General features: G+C 54.6%; 11 protein-coding genes and 1 pseudogene across 11 annotated transcripts, besides 19 other annotated features; all 12 read left to right on the top strand.

Moving 5' to 3' along the window:
- TraAM80_05296 (fatty acyl CoA synthetase 2) lies at nucleotides 1-391 on the top strand (the record flags this gene model as incomplete). Its single annotated transcript, XM_029382181.1, has 1 exon — nucleotides 1-391. A coding segment is annotated over one exon (391 nt), but the record flags the coding sequence as incomplete, so codon positions are not given.
- Nucleotides 392-682: 291 nt separating this feature from the next.
- Nucleotides 683-731: a sequence feature (A-rich).
- A 613-nt stretch (nucleotides 732-1,344) lies between these two features.
- Nucleotides 1,345-1,396: a sequence feature (A-rich).
- Nucleotides 1,397-1,887: 491 nt separating this feature from the next.
- Nucleotides 1,888-3,993, top strand: TraAM80_05295 (putative fatty acyl CoA syntetase 1; the record flags this gene model as incomplete). The annotated part of the gene is made up of 1 exon (XM_029382180.1): nucleotides 1,888-3,993. The coding sequence occupies one exon, from the start codon at nucleotides 1,888-1,890 to the stop codon at nucleotides 3,991-3,993; it is 2,106 nt and encodes a 701-aa protein (XP_029237963.1).
- Nucleotides 3,994-4,324: 331 nt separating this feature from the next.
- Nucleotides 4,325-4,342: a microsatellite.
- Nucleotides 4,343-4,725: 383 nt separating this feature from the next.
- Nucleotides 4,726-4,766: a microsatellite.
- Nucleotides 4,767-4,801: a sequence feature (A-rich).
- A 488-nt stretch (nucleotides 4,802-5,289) lies between these two features.
- Nucleotides 5,290-7,752, top strand: TraAM80_05294 (putative long-chain-fatty-acid-CoA ligase; the record flags this gene model as incomplete). The annotated part of the gene is made up of 1 exon (XM_029382179.1): nucleotides 5,290-7,752. One exon carries the CDS (start codon nucleotides 5,290-5,292, stop codon nucleotides 7,750-7,752), a length of 2,463 nt encoding a protein of 820 aa, XP_029237962.1.
- A 954-nt stretch (nucleotides 7,753-8,706) lies between these two features.
- Nucleotides 8,707-8,740: a microsatellite.
- A 26-nt stretch (nucleotides 8,741-8,766) lies between these two features.
- Nucleotides 8,767-8,816: a microsatellite.
- Nucleotides 8,817-9,004: 188 nt separating this feature from the next.
- Nucleotides 9,005-9,032: a microsatellite.
- A 675-nt stretch (nucleotides 9,033-9,707) lies between these two features.
- On the top strand, nucleotides 9,708-10,946 carry TraAM80_05293 (uncharacterized protein; the record flags this gene model as incomplete). Its single annotated transcript, XM_029382178.1, has 1 exon — nucleotides 9,708-10,946. The coding sequence occupies one exon, from the start codon at nucleotides 9,708-9,710 to the stop codon at nucleotides 10,944-10,946; it is 1,239 nt and encodes a 412-aa protein (XP_029237961.1).
- A 105-nt stretch (nucleotides 10,947-11,051) lies between these two features.
- Nucleotides 11,052-11,105: a microsatellite.
- Nucleotides 11,106-11,268: 163 nt separating this feature from the next.
- Nucleotides 11,269-11,313: a microsatellite.
- An 84-nt stretch (nucleotides 11,314-11,397) lies between these two features.
- Nucleotides 11,398-11,420: a microsatellite.
- Nucleotides 11,421-11,965: 545 nt separating this feature from the next.
- Nucleotides 11,966-11,994: a microsatellite.
- A 121-nt stretch (nucleotides 11,995-12,115) lies between these two features.
- TraAM80_05292 (uncharacterized protein) lies at nucleotides 12,116-13,072 on the top strand (the record flags this gene model as incomplete). The annotated part of the gene is made up of 1 exon (XM_029382177.1): nucleotides 12,116-13,072. One exon carries the CDS (start codon nucleotides 12,116-12,118, stop codon nucleotides 13,070-13,072), a length of 957 nt encoding a protein of 318 aa, XP_029237960.1.
- A 50-nt stretch (nucleotides 13,073-13,122) lies between these two features.
- Nucleotides 13,123-13,160: a microsatellite.
- A 79-nt stretch (nucleotides 13,161-13,239) lies between these two features.
- Nucleotides 13,240-13,295: a microsatellite.
- Nucleotides 13,296-14,094: 799 nt separating this feature from the next.
- TraAM80_05291 (uncharacterized protein) lies at nucleotides 14,095-14,673 on the top strand (the record flags this gene model as incomplete). Its single annotated transcript, XM_029382176.1, has 1 exon — nucleotides 14,095-14,673. One exon carries the CDS (start codon nucleotides 14,095-14,097, stop codon nucleotides 14,671-14,673), a length of 579 nt encoding a protein of 192 aa, XP_029237959.1.
- Nucleotides 14,674-14,829: 156 nt separating this feature from the next.
- Nucleotides 14,830-14,850: a microsatellite.
- Nucleotides 14,851-15,118: 268 nt separating this feature from the next.
- On the top strand, nucleotides 15,119-15,418 carry TraAM80_05290 (uncharacterized protein; the record flags this gene model as incomplete). Its single annotated transcript, XM_029382175.1, has 1 exon — nucleotides 15,119-15,418. One exon carries the CDS (start codon nucleotides 15,119-15,121, stop codon nucleotides 15,416-15,418), a length of 300 nt encoding a protein of 99 aa, XP_029237958.1.
- A 73-nt stretch (nucleotides 15,419-15,491) lies between these two features.
- Nucleotides 15,492-16,232, top strand: TraAM80_05289 (uncharacterized protein; the record flags this gene model as incomplete). Its single annotated transcript, XM_029382174.1, has 1 exon — nucleotides 15,492-16,232. One exon carries the CDS (start codon nucleotides 15,492-15,494, stop codon nucleotides 16,230-16,232), a length of 741 nt encoding a protein of 246 aa, XP_029237957.1.
- Nucleotides 16,233-16,622: 390 nt separating this feature from the next.
- Nucleotides 16,623-18,164, top strand: TraAM80_05288 (U4/U6 small nuclear ribonucleoprotein PRP3; the record flags this gene model as incomplete). The annotated part of the gene is made up of 1 exon (XM_029382173.1): nucleotides 16,623-18,164. The coding sequence occupies one exon, from the start codon at nucleotides 16,623-16,625 to the stop codon at nucleotides 18,162-18,164; it is 1,542 nt and encodes a 513-aa protein (XP_029237956.1).
- A 20-nt stretch (nucleotides 18,165-18,184) lies between these two features.
- Nucleotides 18,185-18,407, top strand: TraAM80_05287 (hypothetical protein; annotated as a pseudogene).
- A 102-nt stretch (nucleotides 18,408-18,509) lies between these two features.
- On the top strand, nucleotides 18,510-19,493 carry TraAM80_05286 (putative tricarboxylate carrier; the record flags this gene model as incomplete). The annotated part of the gene is made up of 1 exon (XM_029382172.1): nucleotides 18,510-19,493. One exon carries the CDS (start codon nucleotides 18,510-18,512, stop codon nucleotides 19,491-19,493), a length of 984 nt encoding a protein of 327 aa, XP_029237955.1.
- A 479-nt stretch (nucleotides 19,494-19,972) lies between these two features.
- Nucleotides 19,973-20,008: a microsatellite.
- A 495-nt stretch (nucleotides 20,009-20,503) lies between these two features.
- Nucleotides 20,504-20,541: a microsatellite.
- An 83-nt stretch (nucleotides 20,542-20,624) lies between these two features.
- On the top strand, nucleotides 20,625-23,285 carry TraAM80_05285 (uncharacterized protein; the record flags this gene model as incomplete). Its single annotated transcript, XM_029382171.1, has 1 exon — nucleotides 20,625-23,285. One exon carries the CDS (start codon nucleotides 20,625-20,627, stop codon nucleotides 23,283-23,285), a length of 2,661 nt encoding a protein of 886 aa, XP_029237954.1.
- A 257-nt stretch (nucleotides 23,286-23,542) lies between these two features.
- Nucleotides 23,543-23,567: a microsatellite.
- A 360-nt stretch (nucleotides 23,568-23,927) lies between these two features.
- Nucleotides 23,928-23,954: a microsatellite.
- Between the last annotated feature and the right edge of the window lie 5 nt (nucleotides 23,955-23,959).

The following is a 23,959-nucleotide window of genomic DNA, read 5'->3' as shown; positions in this document are numbered from 1 at the left end:
GGAGGCGTTGGAGTCGATGTACGCACACAACGTACTTTGCATGCCAAACGGTGTGTGCGTGCTTGTCCATCCTGCTCGCTCGTACATTTGTGCGTTGGTACTGACTGATGAGGCAAAGGTGGTGAACTTTGCGAGGGAGCAGGGTATTGAATGCAGTTATCCTGATATTTTGTGTGACCCGGAGTTCCAGCGCAAGGCCACGGAATCCATGCAGGCAACGGCGCGGAAGGCGAATCGGCAGAAGTTCGAGTGTGTGCGTCATGTTCGTTTTATTGACGATGAATGGACGCCTGAGAATGGGATTCTCACCGCGGCCGGTAAGCTAAAGCGCCGCGAAATTGACAAGCGATACGCTGACGTCATTCAGTTACTTTTTGTGGAGGAGTCTTAGCGACCAAACGTGAGTGGCCAGTATGGTAATAGCAATGTAATGAATGCAACTTGATGAGAGGAGCGGAGTTTTAAGGGAAATAATAATTTTCTTTTTTTTTGGATATCTGACAGTTAAGCTTGATCTTTGGCATGCAGCCTGAACGACGGGCCGCCACAACGTTTTTGGGAGTGGGGCTGGAATGGCGCATCGTATGCGGCCCGTACCATTTGATGAACCTCTCTTTTTTAATGCTGTTTCGGCGCCGTGTGTTCTTTCCACGCCTCCATCTTCATTGTTATATTTCTTCCATTTGGTTTTTGTTTTTTGTTGTCGCGCTTTTTTTTTTTTGTTGTTGATTGCATAATCTCATTTTTTCTACCTTCCTCCTGCAAAGTTGCGTCTTCAGGTCCAAGGCCTGGGGTCGTCAATGCGGTTTGTCTTGTGCTGGTCGCGGGGTGGGCACTTCGTCGGCATTGGGCCTGCACATACAAGACACCTCATTCTTTTTACTCTCAATTTTTTGTTTTGTTTTTTGTTGCCCTTGCAGGCGGTGGCTTCCTCTTCCTACTGCGTGTGCCTGTCACGGAACCCTCACACTGGTGGAGGTGATGCTTTGGGAGCCTTGTAGGGGTCGTATTTTCATCTGCCTCATTCTTCCACTTCCATCATTGGTTGTATTTTTTTTTTTTTTGTGACTGGTACTGTCTGCTGCGAGTTGGAGCGCACCTCGCCTTGCCGCACGGTGGCTCGGGATGAGGTGCAGACCAAGGGGAGGGGAAATAGAGGGGATGCCGGTGGCGGTACTGCTGCACACACCCACTCCCTCACTCACCCCGTCACCCGGCCATGCGTGCGGGTGTACATGTGGGTTTTGTGAGATCTACCGGAATGAGGATGGGGCGGATGGAGTGGGCAGGGTAAAGTAAAGTGTGGAGGGCATTATTCCTATTCCACCAAAGCGTCACGTGCGCTTTTTTTTTTTGTGTTTGTTTGTTTGTTTGCTTGTTTTTTTTTTTATGTTTGGCGACATCTACATCCTTGCGGACGCCCGGCCCCGCCGTGGTGTAGGTGTGGGCGCGTATGTATATCTCCACCGTGTACTTTCTGGACGTGGGCGCCGACATGCTGCTCGTTTTTTTTTTTTGTGGGTATTTTTTTCAGTAGGAATAAACATCAACATTCACCGCAATACGTGTGCCTAGGTGCGCCGCTTGACATATCCTCTTTGTATACATCCGTCTCACCGAGGGGAGCGAGGCACAGGTACGACGAGACACAGAGGCTGACGGGGTTTGGGAGGTGCTAACGTTCACGTGGCAGCAGCACCACCGCAAGGAATACCTGCACCTGCGTCAGGAGGCAAAACTTCACCATCGCCACCACCACTAGCTGCAGTCGCAGCTGTAGGGACAGGTGGGGGACTCAGGGAGGCGAGAAGGGGGAATTCGTTAACGTTGAAAAACCAACAAAAAATAGGAGAGGAAAGACACACAGGCGGGCAGGAGGTAAGCGAAATGGGGGGCTGCGTTGTGTCGGTGTTGGACGCAAGGAATCGCCTCTCCATCGTCACGTACAAGGAAGTGATGGAGTACCGTCAGCTCGGCACGTTGAACGTCCCCATCCCAGGCACTGAGAGATCCAACGCGTCAGCCATCTACCGCATTACTGGGTACGACGATGCGCAGCACAAGCAACTTTCAGAAGAGGCGTACAACGGCCCAAACCTCATGCGACAGCTTGAGGAGTTATGCCTCCGTGACCCCAAACGACGTGTGCTTGCATATCGTCCTGTTGATCGCGTAGAGAAGGAGACGACGACGGACGCCATTACAGGCAAAGAGAAGGTCATTGATGTCACCTACCTGAAGAAGACCCAGTACATTAACTTTGATACGCTTTGGGGATATATTACGGCGTTTGGGCGTGGCCTGGTGGAGCTCGGGATTCAGCCGAACGCCAACATTGCCATTTATGAGGAGACACGTTGGGAGTGGCTGGCGACGATTTACGGTATTTGGTCCCAGAGCATGGTGGCCTGCACGGTGTACGCCACGCTGGGTGAGGACGCCTTGGCGTACGCAATTCGGGAGACGGTGTGCAGTGCGATTGTATGTAACTCAAAGAACGCTGTCTTCCTTGTTAAATTGATGAGTGAAGGCACAATCCCTATGGCTTCAATTATTTACAACGACACCCTTTCTGCATCGTTTGATGCAAAGGGCTGCCGTGTTATCTCTTGGATCGAGGTGGTGGAGATGGGCCGCCGCGCCGCGGCGGGTATTCCCCTACGAATACCAACGGACAACGATAAACTGGCGTTGATTATGTACACAAGCGGCACCACAGGGGATCCAAAGGGGGTGATTCACACACACGGCTCGCTTGGAGCGGGCGTGCGAGGGTTGACATACCGCGTGATGGATAACGTTGGCCCTTACGAGGAGGGAGAGGCGTACTGCGTCTATCTTCCACTTGCCCACATCATGGAGTTCAGTGTCATGAACATTTTTCTTGCACGCGGGGCCTTGATCTGCTTTGGTACCCCGAGGACATTAACGGTAACCACTGCCCGTCCCACCGGCGACTTTGAGGAATTTAATCCTGTGTTTCTTCTTGGCGTACCACGCATCTTTGAAACACTTAAGAAAACTATTCAGGCAAAACTACCCCCCAAGGGCACGGTGAGGCGCAGCGTCTTTGATCACGCTTATCAAACGCGTTTAAAGGCTCTAAAGGAAGGGAAGGACACACCTTACTGGAATCAGAAGGTTTTTGACAAACCACGAGGTTTTTTGGGTCGCAAGCTGCGTATGATACTTTCTGGTGGTGCCCCACTCAGTGAGGCCACACAGGAGTTTGTCAATGTCGTCTTTGGGTTGATGGTTCAGGGCTGGGGCCTCACAGAGACGGTGTGTGTTGGCGGAATTCAGCGCCGTGGCGACATTGAACCGGAGTTGGTGGGACAGATGGAGCCTACAGCGGAATTGAAGCTTCTCGACGTGGATGAGTACAAGCACACAGACACGCCGGAACCACGAGGGGAGCTTCTGCTGCGTGGCCCGTTTCTCTTCAAGGGGTACTACAAGCAGGAGCAGCTTACGCGGGAGGCCATCGACGAGGATGGGTGGTTTCACACAGGTGACGTGGGCAGCATCACAGCGAATGGTTCTCTCCGCATTATCGGCCGTGTGAAGGCGCTGGCGAAGAATGTGCTGGGCGAGTACATTGCGATGGAGGCGTTGGAGTCGATGTACACACAGAACGTACTTTGCATGCCAAACGGTGTGTGCGTGCTTGTCCATCCTGCTCGCTCGTACATTTGTGCGTTGGTACTGACTGATGAGGCAAAGGTGGTGAGCTTTGCGAGGGAGCAGGGTATTGAATGCAGTTATCCTGATATTTTGTGTGACCCGGAGTTCCAGCGCAAGGCCACGGAGTCCATGCAGGCAACGGCGCGGAAGGCGAATCGTAAGCCCATGGAGTGCGTGCGTCATGTTCGTTTTATTGACGATGAATGGACGCCTGAGAATGGGATTCTCACCGCGGCGAGTAAGCTAAAGCGCCGCGAAATTGACAAGCGATACGCCGATATTATTAAAGAGCTTTTTATGGACCCGTAGAGGCGGTACACTTTTTTTTTTTTCGTTTTCGTTCTCTTGTATGTGTATGTGATGCATTGTGGTATATGAAGGCGATTAGAAGTGCGAGGTCACACAGCAGTGCGGGGCGCGGCATTCTTTTACTGTGCTGTGCGTGGGTGTTATGAGCCGTAAAAGCACGAGACCAAAAATGGCGCGGGGACTCCTGTTGCCGCTGTGTGGGATGAATGGGTGGGAGCAGTGGCGGCGATGGAGGGGGTTGGGAAGGAAGAAGGGAGGGCAATAAGTAGGCCTTTCAATACTCTTTTTTTTACGGACATGTGTTTGCATGGCTTTACTCCCCTCCCTACCGCTCTCTCTCTCTCTCTCTGGGCAGTGCGTGCACGTCATGGCGTTGGCCTGTGGTAGGGGGATGGGGCAAAAAACAGCAAAACCAAAAGAAAAAAACTCTTTGTATTTCGAATTACTTCTTATTTTGTGCGGGTATTCCTCTTGCGGCCGCTGGCGCGAAACCCGCACGACAACATCAAATGCGTATCTGAGGCGAAGAGATGGCAACTGCTTGTATGGTGGAGAAGACAGCCAAGGGAGGGGTGGGGGGTGGGGACGTGGAGGCCAATTCTCCGCGGCCGTTTTTTATTTTTATTTTGATTTATTTGGGAGAATCGTTTATTTCTCTCTGTGATCAGTATAGCGGCGCGTGTGGAGGGTGCAGGATGGAAGGGGGTTCCCAGATGGAGCTGGCTGCAGTACTTGTTGTTGTTGTTTTTGTTTTTCTCGTTGCTGTTGTGGTTCGCTCCTCTTTCATTTTTTTTTTTTTTGCTTTTGCCACAGCGTTTTTATTTGCCCAAATACCGTCCGTTATGTGCTCTTGGCGTGCAGTCTCTGCGACTGAACACTGCACCGCCGTTGTGTCTTGGTTCTACTCCTTACCCCGTTTCTCTGCCCCCCCTTCACTTTCCCCCCTTTTTTTTTCTGTTTGTTTGTTTCTTCTTCATTGCAGCCAGTGGTACTGGAGGCCGTGCAGGGAACGGAATTTGTAAGATCTGATATTTTCGCAATACCGTCAAGGAGCGGAACCCACGGGAAGTGGAGGAAGCGGAGCAGGAGGAAGGGAATAGAAGGACATCTGTAGGCGCAGTGCATCACTGCAGAACACCCTTGCCGCCCTGCTTGCTGCCGTGGGTTTCCTCTGAGTAGTTCATATCATCGACGCCCATTTTTTAAAAATCATTATTATTATTATTTTTGCCGTCGGCTTATTTCGTGTAGATTAATAGGCAACCGTTCGTACTTACGTCACCTGCCGAATTGCGCATGAACGCCCTGGTGACGTTATTGAGACTGAAACACCAGTACTCGCTTGTTCCGAATGAGTTAGCCATTCAAACACGTAGGTATGGGACATTCGCCCTGCCGGTCGATGAGGAGTCGGTGCACCCTCCAGAAAGCATTGAGGCAGCTGGAGACAAAGAAGCCGGTGGGGAAACTCATGGCCTGCGCCGCCCCGATAGTGACAACAATTGCAGGTGCTTCCCAGCAGGGATGCGGTCAGTTGCCAACCGCAATTTCTATGACGGTTGCAGTGACCATGACGACTATGGTGACGAGGGTGATTGTGATGCTGGAATTGATTCGTCTGCTCCTATACAGGAGAGTTGTGTGTTTTGTGGGCCCCACTCACGGCACCTTAGTCATGAGGCTCTGCGGCGGAAGTATCAGTGCGAGGATGGGGCTTCCTTCTTCCCGCTGGTGAGAGACCTGCGCGCACTGTGCATGCGGCGACGCACCGAACAGGCGGTGGCGTGGCGCTGTGTGGGGGCTGTGCGCGTCACGCGCAATGGGGGAGGCGACCACGATGGCGGGGAACGAGGTTCTCGAGAGTTGCAACACGTGAGCATTACGATGGGGCACACAAGTTACCGAACCTATGCCCGACTATGGGAGCGCGTTGTAGCTCTTGGGTGTGGATTGCGGGCATTGGGGCTCTCGCCCGGAGCAATGGTTGGTATCTGCGGGGGCACCCGCTGGGAGTGGCTGGCCACTTGCTACGCTGTCTGGTCGCAGCGCTTCGTATGTGTTCTTTTTGACGGTGACAAGGTAACTGCAGAGCAGGTTGCGGCGGAGATCAAATTGTCTGTCGTAGTGTGCACGCGAAGCCTCCTACCGCAGCTTCATGCCATTTTTGCTGCGAGGAGAGCAACTCATATGCCTGCCTTTGTGGTCGTCAATGCCGGGGGACCTCCGGACATGGAGGAGGCAATGTCCTCCTGCGCGGCAGCGCAGTGGAGCAAGACGATGGAGGTGCATGACGCCGTGGTGCACACTTGGGCTGAAGTGCTGAAGATTGGCAGGGCTGAGTGGGAGCGATGCCTTGCGGTTCGCGAGGCCTGTCGCAAGCTGCAAGAGAGACACAAGGCGGAGTCCGATCGTCTTCACGCAAACGGCGGTGAGGATGCCGTGGCGCCATTCGCCCCATCTTCACCGCCATTGGGGCGGGATCACAGTCACAGTGCCAGCAGCACGGCTCACTTCTCGAGTGCGCCGCTGGAAAGGCAGCGCGCATCATGTGGTGGGGTCTCAATTTTCCCGCGGAGGACTGACAGCGGCGGGGCATCGTGCAACCGAAGTTTGAGTTCTACCGCAGGAGGCGATGTGACTGGCGGCCCTGACCCCTGCACAGGCGATGACGACGACGACGGTGAGGACGATGAGGACGTGGAGGCGGAGATGCGGAGCTGTGCGGTGTTGAACTTCCCAACCGGGCCGACGGAGTTGGCTGTGGTGATCTACAATGCCGGTGACTCAAAAGGGGTCATGCTGTCGCACGGGGCACTTAAGGCCGCGGTCACGGCGTATCAGGAACGCCTTAACATCACCAAGTTTGATGCGGACTTCTCAGCCGTGGCCGCCCACCTGAGCCAGGAAGAAGGTGGTTCTACGCGCAGTGATGAGGAACAGCAGCGCCCTTGCTATCTCGGTTATTTGCCCTTTGCTCTTATTATGGAGTTTGTCGCCGAGAATGTGTTTCTGCACCGCGGCTATCTCATCTGCTACGGCACGCCGTTCACGCTGTACCAGCGGCAGGGAACCGTGTCCGTGTTGCCACACGGTGACCTGTGCGAGTTCAAACCGTTGGTGCTCGTTAGTGTGCCGTATGTCCTCAATGAGCTGCGACAGTGCTTGGATCGCACCCTGCCATCAAAGGGGTTTCTTTGCACGATTTTTCGTGTTGCCTTTGAGGAGCGTCGCCGCGCCATTCGATGCTGCTTAGATACGCCCTTTCTGAATAATACCGTGTTCTGCACGCCACGTAAGGTGCTTGGTGGTCGTTGTCGCGCCGTCATCTCTGCTGCCGCTCCCTTGTCTGCGGACACACAAGAGTTTCTGGAGGTTGTCTGCGGCGTATCTGTGTTGCAGCAGTACGGCCTGACAGAAAGCGGTGGGTGTGGCACGCTGCAGTACTTGTGGGACACCCAACGCGACTGCGTTGGTGGTCTGTTAGATGCAGTGGAGTTGAAGCTACGTGACGTGGGACCGTGGCGGCACAGCAACGCATGCCCGAGTGGTGAGGTGCTCTTGCGTGGGCCGACGCTGATGTCTGGGTATTACGCACGCCCGGCGGAAACATCTCGCGCGTTGGATGGCGATGGCTGGCTGCACACCGGGGACGTCGTGGAGCTGCAGTGCAACGGTTCTCTTCGTGTCGTGGCATCCGTCAAGAATGTTGTGAAGAATGGCCGCAGTTGCATTGATCTGGACGCCCTTGAGCGGATCTAAGTGCAACTCCCGCTTTGTACTCCCCGCAGGGTTTGCGTACTGGTTCACCCCCGTCGCTCCTCCATCGCCGCCATTGTCTTGACAGAGGGGGCGCGGGCGCGTCGTTTCCAGCATCAGAGCACGGATACCAACGCCTTGCGCTACCCGTGGCCGTATTTTTTGCGTGAAGCTGCGTTTAACCGCGCGGCGGCAGAGTCGATGGCGGCCCCGCGTTCTTAACGCGGGGTGAAACTCCTGCGATTGCGTGCGCACCATGAGGGTTCTTCTTGATGTGTGGTGCTGCGAGAATGACATGCTGACGGCTACTGGGGTCATACGATGAAGAGCGGTGGAGCGGTGCTACGCTGGTATCATCAGGGGAGCTCTTTCAGGGGGGATTACCGGCGAAGGTGGGGGTGGGATGGGAGGTGTCTCCACAAGGGGATGAATGGTACGCGTAAGCACGCATACGTTGCGTGTGTTGAGAGGTCCACCAGTATGTGGCGTGACTGCGAGGGCAAATGACCGAGCCACAGAAAACAAATAAGTGTCTGGGTGAGTGGAGGGGAAAACGGAGCGGTGACGCCCGCACATGTGGAGGGAGAGAGGGGGGAAATAGAGGGCGTGTAGGGGAGTGGAAGGCCGCATCGGTGTGTGTATCTGTGGGGTAGAGCCACAGAGAGTGCGGGAGAGTAGGAGGATCATCGTACATTAGATGCCATCTGGATGATCCTGGACGGAGGCTTTGAAGCAATGCCCGTTTGCAGAAATTAACGGTGTGAGTGGGGGAGAGGCATGGGATCCGCTGCGTAATTCCAGGCTTCCCACACACACCATCATTTTGTATTTTACATTTGTGTTGTGTATGTGTGTTTTGTTGTACAAGTTTACGTTTATTTTTCATCTTACCCCAAACCCTTTTCTCCGCCTCTGCGAAGTCGTTGTTTCGCACAGACTACTCCCTGTGGTCTGCTGATGTATGTATACATGTACACAGTATGTATGCATGCAAAAAAAAAAAGTCAGTATTTGTGCATATAATATATAATATATATATGTTTATATGTATATATATATATATATATGCCTGAGATTTGCAAGTTTAACATGACACGCGGTGCCTTTTGTCTTGCCATGTCGCGGGAGTTGCCTCCAATACCACCCGCACGGTAAGGAAGCAGAGGCGCGTGCCACGTATGCCTGTACCGTACCCCAATGCCTACCAACTCGTACACACGCCATGACGCGCGTGAATGATGGGTGCGTAGCTGGGATATATATATACACATATATATATATATGTTGTTTAAAAAAAAGTTTTCTGGCAGGAATGAAAGCACCGTGTGAGCAGTGGAGGCACCCGGCACACGCGCGGTAATTACACGCCTGAGACGCAGTTTAGGTAAATGTGTGCGTGTGTGCAATTAAGCAAGATGGAGGGGAAACGGCAGGTGGGGTGGGGTGTCTTCTTCTTCCGTGCTGGGCCTGCTCTTTGCTCCCGCGTTGGCGCCTCGCCTCTTCCGTGTCAACAAGAAATGAATGTCAGTGCATTCACCAGGGGAGAGCTAAGGGCTGAGTTGCCGCCTCGCTTTTTTGTTTTATTTTTGTTTTGTTGCCGTGTTCCCCTTGTCGCCGAGGTGTGCTTGTGCCTTTCCGCTTGCCGTCACTCCTTACGTGTGACTTCTCTACCCCACCACGGCAGCGACGGACGCCTACAGCCTGTGCGGTGAAGGTGCAAAGAGGGAGGGGGTGGGTGCCGTGCAAGTTGCACTGTTACCCGTGTTTTTTGTTTTTTGTTTTTCTCTCTTGGGGTTTCTTCTCGCTGCGGGCGCCGGCGCAGTGCAGGGTGTAAGCCTGGTACTCTGACACTTGTGCGACCGGAGGGGAAGGCAGGAACGTACACACATAAAGAAGGGAAAACGAAAGATAAGAACGGATAAAAAAGCAAAAAAAAAACGAGCGGGGCGGTCCGTGCAATGGCGCCTTGTGGCGGCAACGCCGTCACGGGGCCTGAGAGCGTCGCGGCAAGGCGGCTTGATTTTTATCTCCCGCCACCCGACCACCGCGCGTACCGCCGTGGGAAGATTCAACTTCTGCGTGACCACATCACCGCGTGGCGCCATCAGCCACGGTGTGGCGTTGGTCAGGCCTTCTCTAGAGGGGCCAGTGCAAGCGGGAAGCTGGGAGGGGTTGTGGCGGACCCGCCGCTATGGAACGCGGCTAACGTTGTGCCCCCGCATCGGAATGTGTCACGACACGAGAAGGTTCTCCTCCTGTCGCAGGTGTCGCAGATGCCGCGGAGCGGGCGACGCACCCCTTCCACAGCCCCGCACGGCGACTCCCACGAGAGACCGTTGCGCCTGACAGGCTACGCCAATACGCTTAATAACAACAACAGCCACGCGGGGCCGATTCTCGGCCGAGTGACGGAGGTCCCGTACTTTCACGACCAGGCCGTCTTTTGTCTGCCGCGAGACACGCGTGTTGCCGCTGCGACGGCTTCTACCTTCACTGCCGCTGCTGCTCCTCCTGGTGCTTTGGACGACAACGGGGCTCCCCAGACGGAGCCGAGTGTGCTCTTTTGCTACGGTGTCACTTCCAACACAGAGGAGATGTCACAATGCCGCGAGCAAGCGAACCCCACAGAGAGAGCAGTCAACGGTGAGGCGACGCCCCTCGTAAAGAGTACAATTAGCAGCAGCTCTTTCAAGAGCCCATCCTCTTTCTCTTTTTCCTTGCTGAAGTTGCACGACTTCAGGGCGGCGTCGGGGTTGGACTCAGCGAAACACAACAGTCTCAAGGTGGATTCGTCCTTTGCTGCGAGGACGCAATGCGTGGAGTTGGCCATGGCCGTGCATGCGGAGCGGACGCGGCGGACCTCGTCAATGCAGCGGATGCGCAGCGAGGGCGCACATCAGCGCGTGCTTGAGCGGACGATGGAGATACCCATTGACTGGAGAGAGTTTGAGCGTTTGTGCCCGGGCAGCAGGACGTTTCCCCCTACCACACTGTCTGAGAAGCGCTCTAGTACCCCAAGCCTCGGCCACACCCGCCTCACCGCGGCGTCTGCCACTGGCGCGGAGGGGCGAGGGCCAATGCGGCTCTACAACATCTGCATAAAGAGGCGTGTGGCGAACATGGAGGGGTCGATGGAGAGCGCATCCACTTTTCCACGTCTTGGGACCCGCGTGGTACTCTCTAAGTCGTGGGTGTAAAATAACGGTAGGGGATGACAGGATGTATGATTTTGGAAGAAACGAGGGTGACAAACACAGAAAACCAGAAAACTAGAGAAACACGAAACACAAACAACCCAACAGAATCAAAAAAATAATAAAATAAAATCAAAAAATAGTAATAATTTAAAAAAAAATCGAGAAGGGAGAGAGAGAGAGGTCGAGGATCGTAGGAGGGTTGTTGGTATGTAAATGATACAAATTTTTTTTTTTCCTTTGTGCGTGTAGGCCCATACGTGTGTGTACGTGTGTGACGCCGACACCGTTTTCACTTGTGGTGAAGGAGATGCCATCAGAAGCCGGGCGTGGGGAGGAGTGGGTGGGGTTGGTGGTGGGATGGGGGTGGATTTAATCTTAGCAGTAAACTTATTCTTTCCCAGTTGCCCATTTTTTCTTTCTTTGTGTTTGCATTGCTTCAAGAGCCGGGAAGGAAAGAGAGAGAGAGAGAGGGAGGTGGACGGTGAAGTGAGATCATTTTATTGCTGCAGTGCATCCTCATGATTGGATTACTGCAGACGAATTTTTTTCTCTTTCTTTTTTTTGCTTTCTCACCTACCACCTTCTCTATTTCTTTGTTCCTATTTCTTCTTCCTTACCTTTTTTTTGTTTGCATGAATGTAATGTACTGTAATAAATTGTGTCTACGTGGCCCTGTGCCCATCTATGTTTGTGTGTCCGTGTGTGTGGCAGTTTGTTTTCGCCACACTTCTGCCCGCCACGTGGGGGGATTAGTCGTGGCGGTGGCGGCGCCGGGGCAATGCTGCATGTGTTGCTTGCACCTTGACGCATACGACCCCGCACACTTTTTTTTTTTTGCGTTGCGTGTCTGTGCATTCATCCGCCCGTCTGTGTGTGTGGTGGTTTTATTTTCTCCCTTTTCCGGTGGCCTCTCCTGCCGTGAAAAAAAAAAAGGACCCTCATTTTGTTTCGTCGTCGTCCTGCCTCATCCTCTCTTTGGGCGTTGGCTCCGCTGCGGTGCCTGCACTTCTTCCGCAATCTTATTATTATTATTGTTATATATATTTTTTCTCCCTCTCTCTCTTTGCTCCACGCAACTGCTGTCAGTGTTACTCGTCGCGGCGGTGACCGAAGGTACGAGGAGGAGCGAGGTGGGTGCTTCATCGTGGGGCAAGTGCCTGGCGTGTGCGATGTCGCGGCGCTGCTTCATGGTCTACCCGCTGCCCACTGTGGCAGACGAGTCGTTTCTGAACGTCGTTTTTGACGGCGGCGTTCGCCGCAGTGTCTTTGCGGGATGTGGGTCGCGCCGCTTTGCGCTGGTGGAGCTGCAGGATGACGCATGCGCGGAGGCGGTGGCGCTTGCCCTGGGAACCGCGCCCCTCTCACCCTACACGAATAGCAGCACGATTGCCACAAGCCGCGGGGACATTGCGGAGGAGGATCGCACGCTGGAGGAGTTGTTCCGTGCTCATGTCGCTGCTGCCGAAAAAAAAAGTGGGACTGATGTCCCTAATGCTGACACTGTCGCGAAGGGCGGCGCCACGCCGAGCTGCATTGCGCACCTCAACCGGCTGCGGTTTCGCGACACTCCAATTCATGTGCTGCCGAGTCCCATTGCACTCGAGGAGATCTACAGCTGCGGTGGACAGCTGCCGCAGCACCTCCACAAGAACAAGGCAAACACTGACAGACCGCACGAGCGCGCGGGTAAAAAGCCTTTGCGGCAGAAGCGACATCGCACGCCTGCGGAAGGGGCCGCCATTTCTTCCGGTGAACCTGCAGTGACAGCAGAGGGGCGCCAGGGGAGGGGCGGGGGAGCCACGGCTTCCTCAGCCGTGGACGCCTGTGGCCGGTGCGGGTCGACGGATCACTTCACGCGGCACTGCAACGCCGACGGCCGCGCTGCCGTGAAGGAATTGGCGAGGCTGCAGAGCCACCCGGGCTGTGAGGACAATAGTGATGGTGTGGCTGCGGCGCATGCTGCTGCTCTCCAAACGGAGCAGGACACAACGTGGCGTCAGGAGCCCCCTAAAGCGACGATGCAGCAGCAGCAGCAGCAGCGGCCCACAGCGTTGCGCAGGTCAAAGGATCAGTGCAAATACTGCGGCTCGGATGCCCACCTCTCTCGGCATTGCCCCTCAAAGTGAACTGCTCCCACTGGGGGCAGTGACGCATGGAGAGGAAGGAGACGAGGTACGTGTGTGTACGTGTGTGTATGTGTGTGTGTGTGTGCGTTTAAAGGTGACTAAGTTGGCAGCAGCGAGCCGCGGACAGAAGAGAAGAAGACCCACCAAATCCAAAGGGGTGAGACACTAAAAACAGAAAAAAAAATGAAAAACAAAAAAAACACACTTACACAACAAAAAAAAACATCTGGGAGAACAGGTACGAGCAACGCTCAAGAAGAAGCGTGGTGATTCGCACGCAACTGTGTCCCGTGCACTTGATAAGCAATACTGTGTGGCCTGCATCGAGGCCTGGCCTTTGCCAACGCGGGTTCCTGAGTGGTCCTAGGCGTCACTGTGGTGCGTGTGCATCTGTGGTGTGGACGGATCCATTTATTATTATTATTTTTTTCTCTGTTGTCATTGCAAGGGGCCGGGGGAAAGAGGACAAGAAAACCGAGGCGGCGGCTGTATGTGCTTCTGTATCTGTCTGGCTGATGGCGGATTCTGAATATGCGAGTTTGTTCATTATCAGAGACACTACAGTGGCGGAAGACGCCGCTGTTGTTTGTCTATCCCTTCCGATGGTGTTGCTGCGGTGTCGTGCTGCGAGGTGGGGATGTTCATAGGCACGAGCAATAAACCACACGTTATAACACCAGTTTCGGTGGACACGACAGCGCCGCTGCTTCCTTCACCGACACCCGAGGAAGTTGCTGCGGTGAGGTTTGTGACAGGGCAACTTTTCGACCACATCCTGCAACGGTGTACAACGAAGACGTGTTGCTAAAGGAACATTGTAGTAAACAACGTCGGACCACAACAGTCTGCTTCCTCATTACTTCCACAGCGGCAATAGGCATCACGGCTCCACTTGTTACTGTGGTTAATGCCCTTCTTTTTACATCATCATTGCCACCTTCTGAAGCACAGTCTGGAGTTCATCCATCACAGGATACTTGCACCAGGCGTTGAATCCTCTGCTTTGATGGTCCCATCCTGCCATGGGCTTCACTGTCTTTGTAAGTGCGATTGGGTCTCAGCCGGAGGTTACCGCTGATGTGCAGTACAACTCTCCACTCCTCCTCTGCCCATGGACAAAAAATGAGGTGCTTCTCGCAATAATGTGGACACTCGAGTGTAGTTTGCGTGACCCGTGTGGAAGCCGTCGTCGTGCTTCGTGGATACATCGATACGTTACGAGCACCAAACTTCACCTGCCCTTTATGGCCACAGGTCTGGCTCGGTGGAGTTGGCTGAAACGCTGGCTGCGGCGTTTGATGTCCCTGGCTGAGATGACTTTGTTCGCTCGAATGTCGTGTGCGTTGCTTATTGCTCTTGAACTTGAACTGGTGGAGAGTGAAGGTGGCTGGAGCGTGCTGCCGCGTGGCACGGGGGCCCAATGTTGCTGCTGGACATCCTCAACGAGCAGGGCACGGCGGCGACGAGGCGGGGGACGCGAGGGAAGACGTATCACACAAACAGATATGAAGGTGGGTTGCGCGGCTTCGATGAGCGTATCTAGGCTGAGGCTGCAGAGGCGTCTATGGAAGCTTTTCTCAATGAGCAGCCGACGTGTGTGAACATTCTTGTGTCCACCGCCGCCGCTTTTTGCGGTGATGCAAGAAGCCCACGCACGTCAGTTGTGTGGCGTTGCCGATGAGTCGTACCGATTTCTTTCCGAGTAGAAGATGCATCTCACGCTGAACGCGATGCTGCACGAACTCACCGCGCGGCTTACACACACACACACACACACAGGTGGCAGCAGTAACAAAATGGCCGGGGACGTGAGGGGTGGTGATGGGCTGCGGCTGCTGCCGCGACTCACAGTGGTGGTGGGCTACGTGTACAAGACCCAATGCGGTGCGTCACACGCCCTTTTCTTGTCGATGATGCCGGTGCACCTCTTTGGTGATCTGATACTCGGGGATTAGCTGCGTGGGGCTAAGTGTCGGGGCCGCAGTGATGCCGGTGACGTGGAGCCGTTGAACTGCGAGGCGGCGACGAGCCTGCGTGGCTGGGCTTATGCGGACAGCGGCAGCGAGGCGCACAAGGCGGTACGGGGGATGCGTTCACTCGCTCGTACCTCCCTTTGGTTGGATGGAGACGACACATAAGACAACGTTGGGAGCGCTGCATGGACGGCGGGTGCACGGTATTCTTCTTGGTTCTCTAACCTTGTCGTCACCGGTGCCGCGCGCTGCTGTGACGCTTCTCCTGCGTAGTGGCAACAGCGCTCGCTCACATGGGTCGGGAGACGTCGTTGCTGCCACGTGTGCACGGCACAAACGACAGGATCCCTTGTTTGTGCCGCTGTTTAGGTAGCGCGCGGGGGACGCCTCTTATACTGCTGCCTCGCGCCTTCAGCGAGGCGCTCCATGCGTTATCGCAGCGGAACATGTTTCCATCCTTGCCGAGTGATGCAGGCACAAGTGGTGAGGATAGGAGTCGCCTACTGGAGTTTCAGGGCTCAGGGGCGCAGCAGCAGAAGGGCCTGATGAAGGGCCACGCAATTTGGACCGCGCTAGAGCTGGATTACATCGACAAACTACGGCGGGAGTACCAACGGGTCTTCTCCTGGGCCGCGGTTGCGTTGGCAGCGGACGCCGATGACGTAGCTGTGGGGTTGCACATCATTTCGGCTCTGTTGCGCCTTCAGTGGCAGCTGATGGCTGAGGAGCGTGTAAGCATTGCGAGGGCGGTAGCTGCGTCACTGGCATCAAGGCGGGTTCCGCGTCCTTCACAGGGCGAGCCATCCCCGTTGCCCTTTTCTTCTTGGATTTCTGGACACGAGATTGAGGTTTCCTCCAGGCACTTTCGCTCATGGTTGTTTGGCAGCCGGAGGCGGCTTGCCCGACGTTTCGTCTCTCAAGGATCTTTGCGCGGCTGCGAAACTGCCGCCCGCCAGTTTTTGCCTGTGGAAGAACGAGGCTCAGTTGACGGCGGAGGGACCCTCGCTAGTGGAGGGAGACGGGGGTCATGGCACCGCGCAAAAATGAGCCTCCCAGAGGTTTTCACGGGGCACCGTTGGCGTTGCCTGTTTCGGCGGCGGACCACATGGAGCGTGACGGTGGCGATTGCAGTGCCTTCCGACGGCCGAATGCCGGCGTTGGCTGTGTCGGCTGCGATCAGCGCTTGACCACTTCTTATTTTTTCCTTCCTTCTCACTGGATGCCGCTCTCCTCGCGTTGGAGGAGTGGAACAGCATGATTGACTACGTGCTACCGCTGTCTGCCGCCGTTGTGGTGGCTTTACCTGCGGCAGCTGAGGGGGGAATTGCTCCCCGGTGGCGGCGGGTGTTGATTATCGCCTTCGTCGCGGTACCTCGGCACCACCCACCTGATTTTCTGGCGTATTCCCTGAAGCGAAGTAATCTTTTTTGTTTTTGTTAATATCTTCCTCCCCTGATTTATTCGCTGCATGGCGGTGGGGTGAAGGTTGATGTTCCCTCTCACAACGGTGTGCCTGGCTTTATATATATATCTTTTGCTCTCCAGTTGAGTCAAGGGGGAATAGCTAAGGTTTAGGCATGGCGTCGAAGCGGCCGCAGCGTCGGCCAATCAACATTGACGACGACGCAGACATTGACTTTTCTGCTGTGGCAAAGACAGCGCCAACAAGGCCGACAGTTTCTTCCGCATTACTGCAGCACACCGTGGCGGAAGCGACGCAGAAGCAGCAAGACGATGCCCCCGTTCCACTGCAGGCAGTTGATCCAAGACTCAACTCTTACACACATCGCGCTGCGCCACGCCGTCGTGTTGGATTTGGTGCCCCCCCTGCAGTTTCACCGGCGTTTAACTCCACGGCCCCGTCTGGTGACGCGGAGGATGTGAAGAAAAATAAAGAGCTACTGGATGCCTTCTGGCGCGAGGATGCGGCACGGCAGGAGGAGGAGTCGCACCAGACACGACGTGAACGATACGAAAAAGAGCTACGCGCCCTTTGCTGCGCTGGGTCTACCGCACCGCACCAAGTACATTCTCTTCTAGATCAATTTTTTGCGGACGGGGTCCCGGACGTGGAGCCGTGGGACCTCTGGGCACTCTCCATGCCGCGCTACAGCTTGGCAAACCTGGCTCCGGGGAAGCTTGACTGTGTGCATCACCCCGTTCTGCCCGAAACACACTACTCGCAGCACTACCACCACCGCGTGGAGGAGCGACCTGCCGTGGTGAAGGTGGTAAAAACACGAGAGGAGTTGCGGGCGGAGCGCCGGGAGCGACTACGCAAGGCGAAGGAGGAGCGTGATCGCGCCAGGCGAGCCGCTCGCCAGGAACAACCACACGAGGCTGCCAACGTAGCCGGTGTGCTCCCGGCTGCCTCTCTCGGTACCACCGCGAAGGATCGTCTCACCAACAGCAACCTGCGCTTTAACCTCTTCGACGAAAGCGTGATGAATCCACTGAGTACGGAGAACAAAATCTTTTCGCAGTATCAGGAGCGCTTCTTTGAGCACCAGCGCCGCAATTACGAACGTCACGTGGCTGCCATTCCACAGCAGATTGAAAAGCGCAACCGTGACCTCAAACGGCATGCCGAAGAGCAGCCCGTTTTCAGAGCCTACCGCATTTTTCCAATTTTTACTCCGGCCCATCTGGGGAAGCTGCGGAACTTTGCAAACGATGGCCTGCTGCGTGGCTTTGTCCTGTGGATCTGCCAGTGCGATGCGCTCGTTGTTTTGGCGGGGGGCGAGGTTGCGGTGCGGCACCTGGAGCGTTGGATCCTGGAGAAAATGAGGTGGGATGCCCCCGAGACGACCGCAGTGCGACTTATGACATGTCCGCTGCAGGACGCCGCGACGTTTTCATTTGTGTCCGCGAAAAGTCGCAAACGGGAGCGTCAATCAGCACAGACGACGAAGCAGGCGGCAGAGGAGACGCGGGCGCAAAGGGCTCCAACGAAGGGCGCGGACGGCACTGAGCATGTCTACATGAACTTTGTGGATAGCGTGCAGGAGGGCGAGTCGTTCATGCGCTCAGTGCCGACAGAGGGGCCGTGGCGGGATCTCTCACACGTCTGGCGAGCTGCACTCGCTTTTGGAGTTGGGTGTGACAAAGATGGTTCTTGACGGCGCTGATGCCGATGCCGATGAGGCTGACACACCCCGCGGGGAGGGATGTGGTGGTGACAGCCGTAGCGAGGACGGCTTATCTGAAGCGAAGTCGGGCAACGGTTTCAATTATTCGCTTCTTTCTCTCTGTTTGTGCATGGGGGAGGGGGGAATGTCGTCGGCCTTTGTGGCTGCCGTGTTTGCTTTGCCGTCACTGAATTTCCTTCATTTTTTCCCCTCTTTGCTTCTCTTGCTGTGACTAGTAGAGTTATTTTTGGAAGTTTTAGTCTCCTTTCGACACTTAATTGCAAGCGTCATAACAACCGCCACCGAGGTTCTTCAAGAAATAAACAACCAACAATAATGTTCAGCTATCCACCGTTTTCGCTTACGAAGCCCATGTATGACATGGACACCTACAAGGGCCGCATCCTGTACTTCTTTTCCTCTATCAACCCGCTGCTCTGCTTCCAGACGGAGCGCCAACTGTTGCAGAAGCGGCTTCTTTTAGACCGCGTGGCTGCCGGGGAGAAGGTGAATGTGGACGACAAGACCCTCTGGCGCGCACGCACCGCCATTGAGAATTGCGTGCACCCAACCACCGGCGAAACCCTTTTCCCGCTGTTCCGTTTCTGCGCATTTCTCCCCATGAACGCTTTTATTGTCCCTTTTATGATGACGCCTGGTACGGTCAGCAGTGTCCCACGGACTATCTTTATTCAGTGGTTTAACCAGAGCTATAACAGTGCGGTCAACTACGCCAATCGTTCCTCCGACAAGCAGCCTCTTGGGGAACTTGCGAAGGCATACCTTGCGGCGGTGGGTATCTCCGTTTCTGGTGGACTGGGGGCAACAGCGCTGCTTAAGCGGGTGCCGAGTGGCACCATTCAGGCGACGGCCATCCGCGCGACTGTGCCGTTCTGCGCCGTGTCCGCCGCCGCCATTGCGAACCTCTCGTTGATGCGGAAGAACGAATGGATGTCGTCTGGCACCGGACTGAAGGTTGTGGACGAGGACGGCGAGGTGCGTGGGCAGAGTCTTGCCGCCGGCATGGACAGTCTGAAGAAGTGCTCGGTGACGCGTGTCGTGTGGAACATTCCCTCAATGCTTCTCCCAACGCTTCTGATGGCTCCGCTCACCACTCGCTACGCCTTTGCCAGGGGGTCTCCGCTCTGTACAGAGACGGCGTTGCAGATTTTGGGTCTTGGCGTGGGCGTGCCATTGGCACTCGGTGCGTTCAGCCCGATAGTGAGCATCCCCGCCACCCGTCTGGAGTCGTCGTTTCAGGGACTGAAGCGCAAGGACGGCTCCCCAGTGGCGATGTACACATACTACAAGGGTCTGTAAGAGTTCGGTGCTACGACTGGCGCATCTAACACCAGCCCAGTGACACTTGGAACTTTTTTTACTTTTTTTACTTGTTTACTTGTTTACATTTTTTTGTTTTTTATTAACCGCACCGCTTTTTTGCGTTGTGGCCCAAAACGAGGTAAGCAGCTGCATAGATGAAATGAAAGTAATAACTAATGTGAAAGCAGAGATAGTACGAATGGTTTTTGTTCCTACGCACAAAAACGAGGAGAGCTGCGGGAGGGGAAGCTAGTACGCACCGCAACGTGATAGTGAGAGGCAGCTGCAACCCTCCTTCATCTGAGGAAAAGGGGGAGGCCATGTGCCAGGGGCGGGGTAGTGGTGGTGAATCACATCCGTCCGTTAAGGTACTTGTTTGCTTCCTTTGCCTTCTTTTTTTTTTTTTTTGTATGCCTTTGAGGAGTTGGTTACTTCCCTCAACTAGCTTTTGATTGTGGTTCGTCCTCTCCACCTATCCCCCCCTCCCCTCCCCCCCCCCCCCCCCACCCCCCATTCGGACGCAGCGCGGGTCAGGCAGGTTTCAGCTTCGTTTTTGTGTTAAATCTTTCTTTCTGTGTGGGAAGGGCGGATGGTGGGAGGGGGCACCACAGTCACCACGAGAATAAAACGTTCGAGTGGAGGCAATTGCGCATTCAAAAGGTAACCTGGGAAGGCATAAGAGGGATAACGCAAAACGAGATAAAGGCTATTAGGCAAAAAACGGTGACAAAATGAAGAAAAGAAAACGCTTTTTTTTTTAAAACAAAAAATTATTTTATTTTATTTTTGTGCATTTGGCGCGGACGGCGCGAGATATTTGGCCGGCTGCCTTTTTTTTTACCTTTTTTTCTGTGTGAATGTGATGTGGCGCACGGAACGGCCTCGCAGTTGCTTTTTTTTCTTTGTCTCTCTGTCTGTCTCTGTGTGCTCGCGGAGGTTTCACGCCATCTATCTCGGGAGAACGGAGGGAAAAGTGGTGGGTGGGTTGTAGGCTGGCGGGAACACAGAAGGAAAAAAATAAAACAAGAAAAGAAAAGGAGAGGAAGTTCACTGAAGGGTCGAGGTGGCAGAGGAACACCACCGGGAGCGCATTATACGCCGCACACACATTAGGCCCGTCACACGCGTATGCCTGACTTGTCTGTCGACGCTGCTTCCGGCAGCGGCCTCTCACGGCAGGACGCGACTTGCTTTCGAGTGAAGTTTGGGAACACCCCCAATGCTGCTCTCGGCACAAGTCGGGACACGCCTAGCATGGCAGGCCTGGTGTGCCTTTCTCCGTCGTCGTGTTTGGATGCAACTGAAGTGACACCGACGGAGATGGAGTTTAACGCGAAGGTGTCGCTGGTGAATGCGCTTTCAGTAGCCTACAAGTCAAGTGGATACCCAACGGTGGCCAGCACCAACTCTCCCCATATGAGCATCTATGGGGCCTTTGTGGAGCTGCGGAATCCCTCGCTGTACAGTCTCACGTTGCCTCCAGATGAGACCCTTGTCGTTGACCTACCCACTCCGCGGAGCCGTAACAACGCAATGAACGCCTCTGCAGCCATCCCGTCCTGTGCCTCTATTGGCATCAGCGACGCGTGTCGTCCACTCTTGCGTGTGAAGTGGAAGCGTAGCTCCCATCTCTTTCACGCACATGCCGCGACGACAACGGCGACAGCGGCGACAGCGGCATCGAGTCTTTCACCGAACTTGTTCTCTCTGCCTAGTCCAAAGACGCTGCCTTGCTCTCTTCCCCCTAGAGGAATTCCAGCAGCTTCTTTGAAGCATCTTCAACAATTTCCTGACGGAATCCACGACGTGCAGACCTCATCGCGAATGAGTGAATTACTGTTAGGTTCTCCGCAAACCGTTTTAACAGCCTCCTCTGCATCCCGCGCGAAGAGCGTCCCTGCTGGTGTTGCCCCAAGTACCACCGGCACAAATCCACAAGATGAAGAACAAAAGACGGCAATCAACACTCTGGTGGAGCCTTCGCCTCCGTCCTCACCTCTTGAGGACCCTCCCGTGGAGGGTACCCCGGTACAGCTGACGCTAGTCACAGCCAGCAGCTTTAATCAACTCACTACATACGCCGTCAGACACCAAGGAGGAAATTTGCTAGAGGTGGTTCCGTTACAGACGCTTGTGGCCTCATTAACGCCACGGAGGATCACTGCTCATTGCCCATTTCTTCTTTGTACAACTGTGGGTGAGACGTACATGGACATGGAGCCTGGATTCCCCACCGACAGGGAGCAGGAGACATTGCGCAAAGGCGGGCAAAAGCAATCAAATAGGAGCTTTACCTTTTACAAGCCTGCAATTCCCATGAGACAGGGGGCAAAAAAGGGAGTAGGGCTGTCGTTTGAGCGAGGTCAAGCAGAGCGGGCAATGAAGAAAGAGATGAATGCCGCGATGGGTGTCACAACGCAGTGTATTGCGGTAGAGCCGTTTATACTGATTGGCAACCAAGGTGGGGATTTGCTTCTCTTTAGCATGCTTGAGGGAAAAGTTGTGCAGCGTCTTAATTTCTCAGGCGGGGTGAGTGGTGGAGACAGCGGGGATTCCGCACGTGTGACGCCCAAGCAGGTGGTAAGTGGTCTAGTCACATGCATCACGGAAGTGGAGTGTGGTCTGGAAAAATGCTTGGACCTAACAATTGAGCGTGCGGGGTTGAGTAGGAAGCGGAGTAGTTTGACGGCTCCATTTGCGAGTAAAGAGGGATGCGGATGCCTAGCTTCTGTGTTTGCAGTGGGGTTTATCAGTGGACACGTGCTGCTAGTGTGTGTCACACTGGAGGGGGCCTGGCTAAGCAAACTTATCTCTTTATTTGGACAGAGACCTGTGCAGGCAATGGCTATGCAGGTGCCACACTTTCTTAAGCGACTATGGCTTGAAGATACAGCGGCACCTTCATCCGTTTGGGCATCACCACCGGCGCGACAGAAGGGCTCTTTCCCTGCGAGTGTGACGTGTGTGGCTGCGGAGACTCTTCTCGTGGATGAGGATAGCGGCATGGTGGCGGTCTCCTGTGACGGTGGAATACTGCGCCTCGTCAAGGCACTGGACATGGAATCTGAGGTGGGCCACATCACTGCACTTGAAAATCACTCCGTTGGATGCTTTTTGGCGGTGCAGTGGGTCCCCAGTCACGCCGACGCCGCCCTCCACCCAGACCTCCTTGTCGTCACAAACGAGGATGACTCCATCACGGTGTACCATCTCTCACACATCAGCGGAGGGAACAAAACAAGTAGCAGCCTACCAACCCGGGCTTCAAATCCGTTTTTAATGGAGGACACAGAGGCACAGTCGCCTCTTCTGCAGCCACAATCCTTTTCCGCACCTTCTCGGGCTGTGAGGGATGGGGTTGTACTTGTTGCGCGGCGATGTTTCCATCGTTCGTGGGTGAACGACCTCTGCGCCCTACCACTTCCGGAAAGAGGTCACCTACTGGTTGCCACCTCGTATGACGGCTGCAGCTCCTTTTGGCCTCTCTGCTGTGCTGGTGCAGCTCCTTCTGCTGAAGGCCTCGCCCCCACCCCGCTTCTTGGACTTGAACCATTTATTCAGGAGCGTTTTTCTGGATGCGTTTCTCAGGACGCAAGTGGTGTGTGTGCTCCCTTGCAGCGGTCAGACGATTTCATCTCGGATGAGCCATCCTATGCTGTGATGCTGCACTCGGGCCAAACCATTCGCTGCATCGCCTGCGGAGCTGGTCGCAATGAATTCCTTGTTTCTTTGTGTCTTCGCGGACGAGTGAGGTTCTGGGAGGTGAAAAGGGTTTTGAATCAGGTGTAAAGTTTCTTTGCCCTGCCCTTATCACTTTGCCTGGTGCTGACAGTCTCGGGGGAGAACTAACGAATATAACGTATGGAAGTGGTAGGTGAATGTTTTGCACAAGGAGATTCCTTTGTATTTAGTTCGTCTTTTGCTTGCATCATCATCCTTGACGCGTCACATTGCGTTTGTTTGCTTTTTGCCGCTATAACGATGCCGTACGTCCTTTGCGTGGGGTGCCTGTGAAGGGAGGGTGGGTCGTGGGGCTGCTAAGGTGTTTTATTATTGTTATTTATTTATTTAGCCGCCGACGTCTCTTGGAAGAATTCGGGGCCAGAATGGGGCTTGGGGTGTCGATGCCGCAGTGTGTTTAACTCCCCGCCCCTGTTTATTTATGCTCAACTTAATTTTCTTCTTGTCTCCAAACTTGTCGTTGGTGGAGGGGCGGCGGGTGCAGCTCTTTTTGTTTTGCTTCGGCCCTCCCGTCGTAACCCCCCCAACTGCCATGACGGCGACGACTAGCCCTCTCCACACGGAGGGGAAGGGAAGCGTCGCTTGCAGGAGGCTTTGCGGACTCCCGTTTGGTGAGTTCGTGGCGAAGCCCCCGTTATTTTGGACGTAGGGCTCTTGAGTTCGTTTGTTTGTGTGTCGTGTGCCTGTCTGTATATATATATATATATATATATATATGTGGA

The sequence above is a fragment of the Trypanosoma rangeli genome (assembly GCF_003719475.1).
Source record: "Trypanosoma rangeli strain AM80 chromosome Unknown Tra_15.4_contig_00169, whole genome shotgun sequence".
Classification (NCBI taxonomy): Eukaryota; Euglenozoa; class Kinetoplastea; order Trypanosomatida; family Trypanosomatidae; genus Trypanosoma; species Trypanosoma rangeli.
Note: the sequence above shows the minus strand (reverse complement) of the source record. Positions and strands in the feature narration are given on the sequence as shown.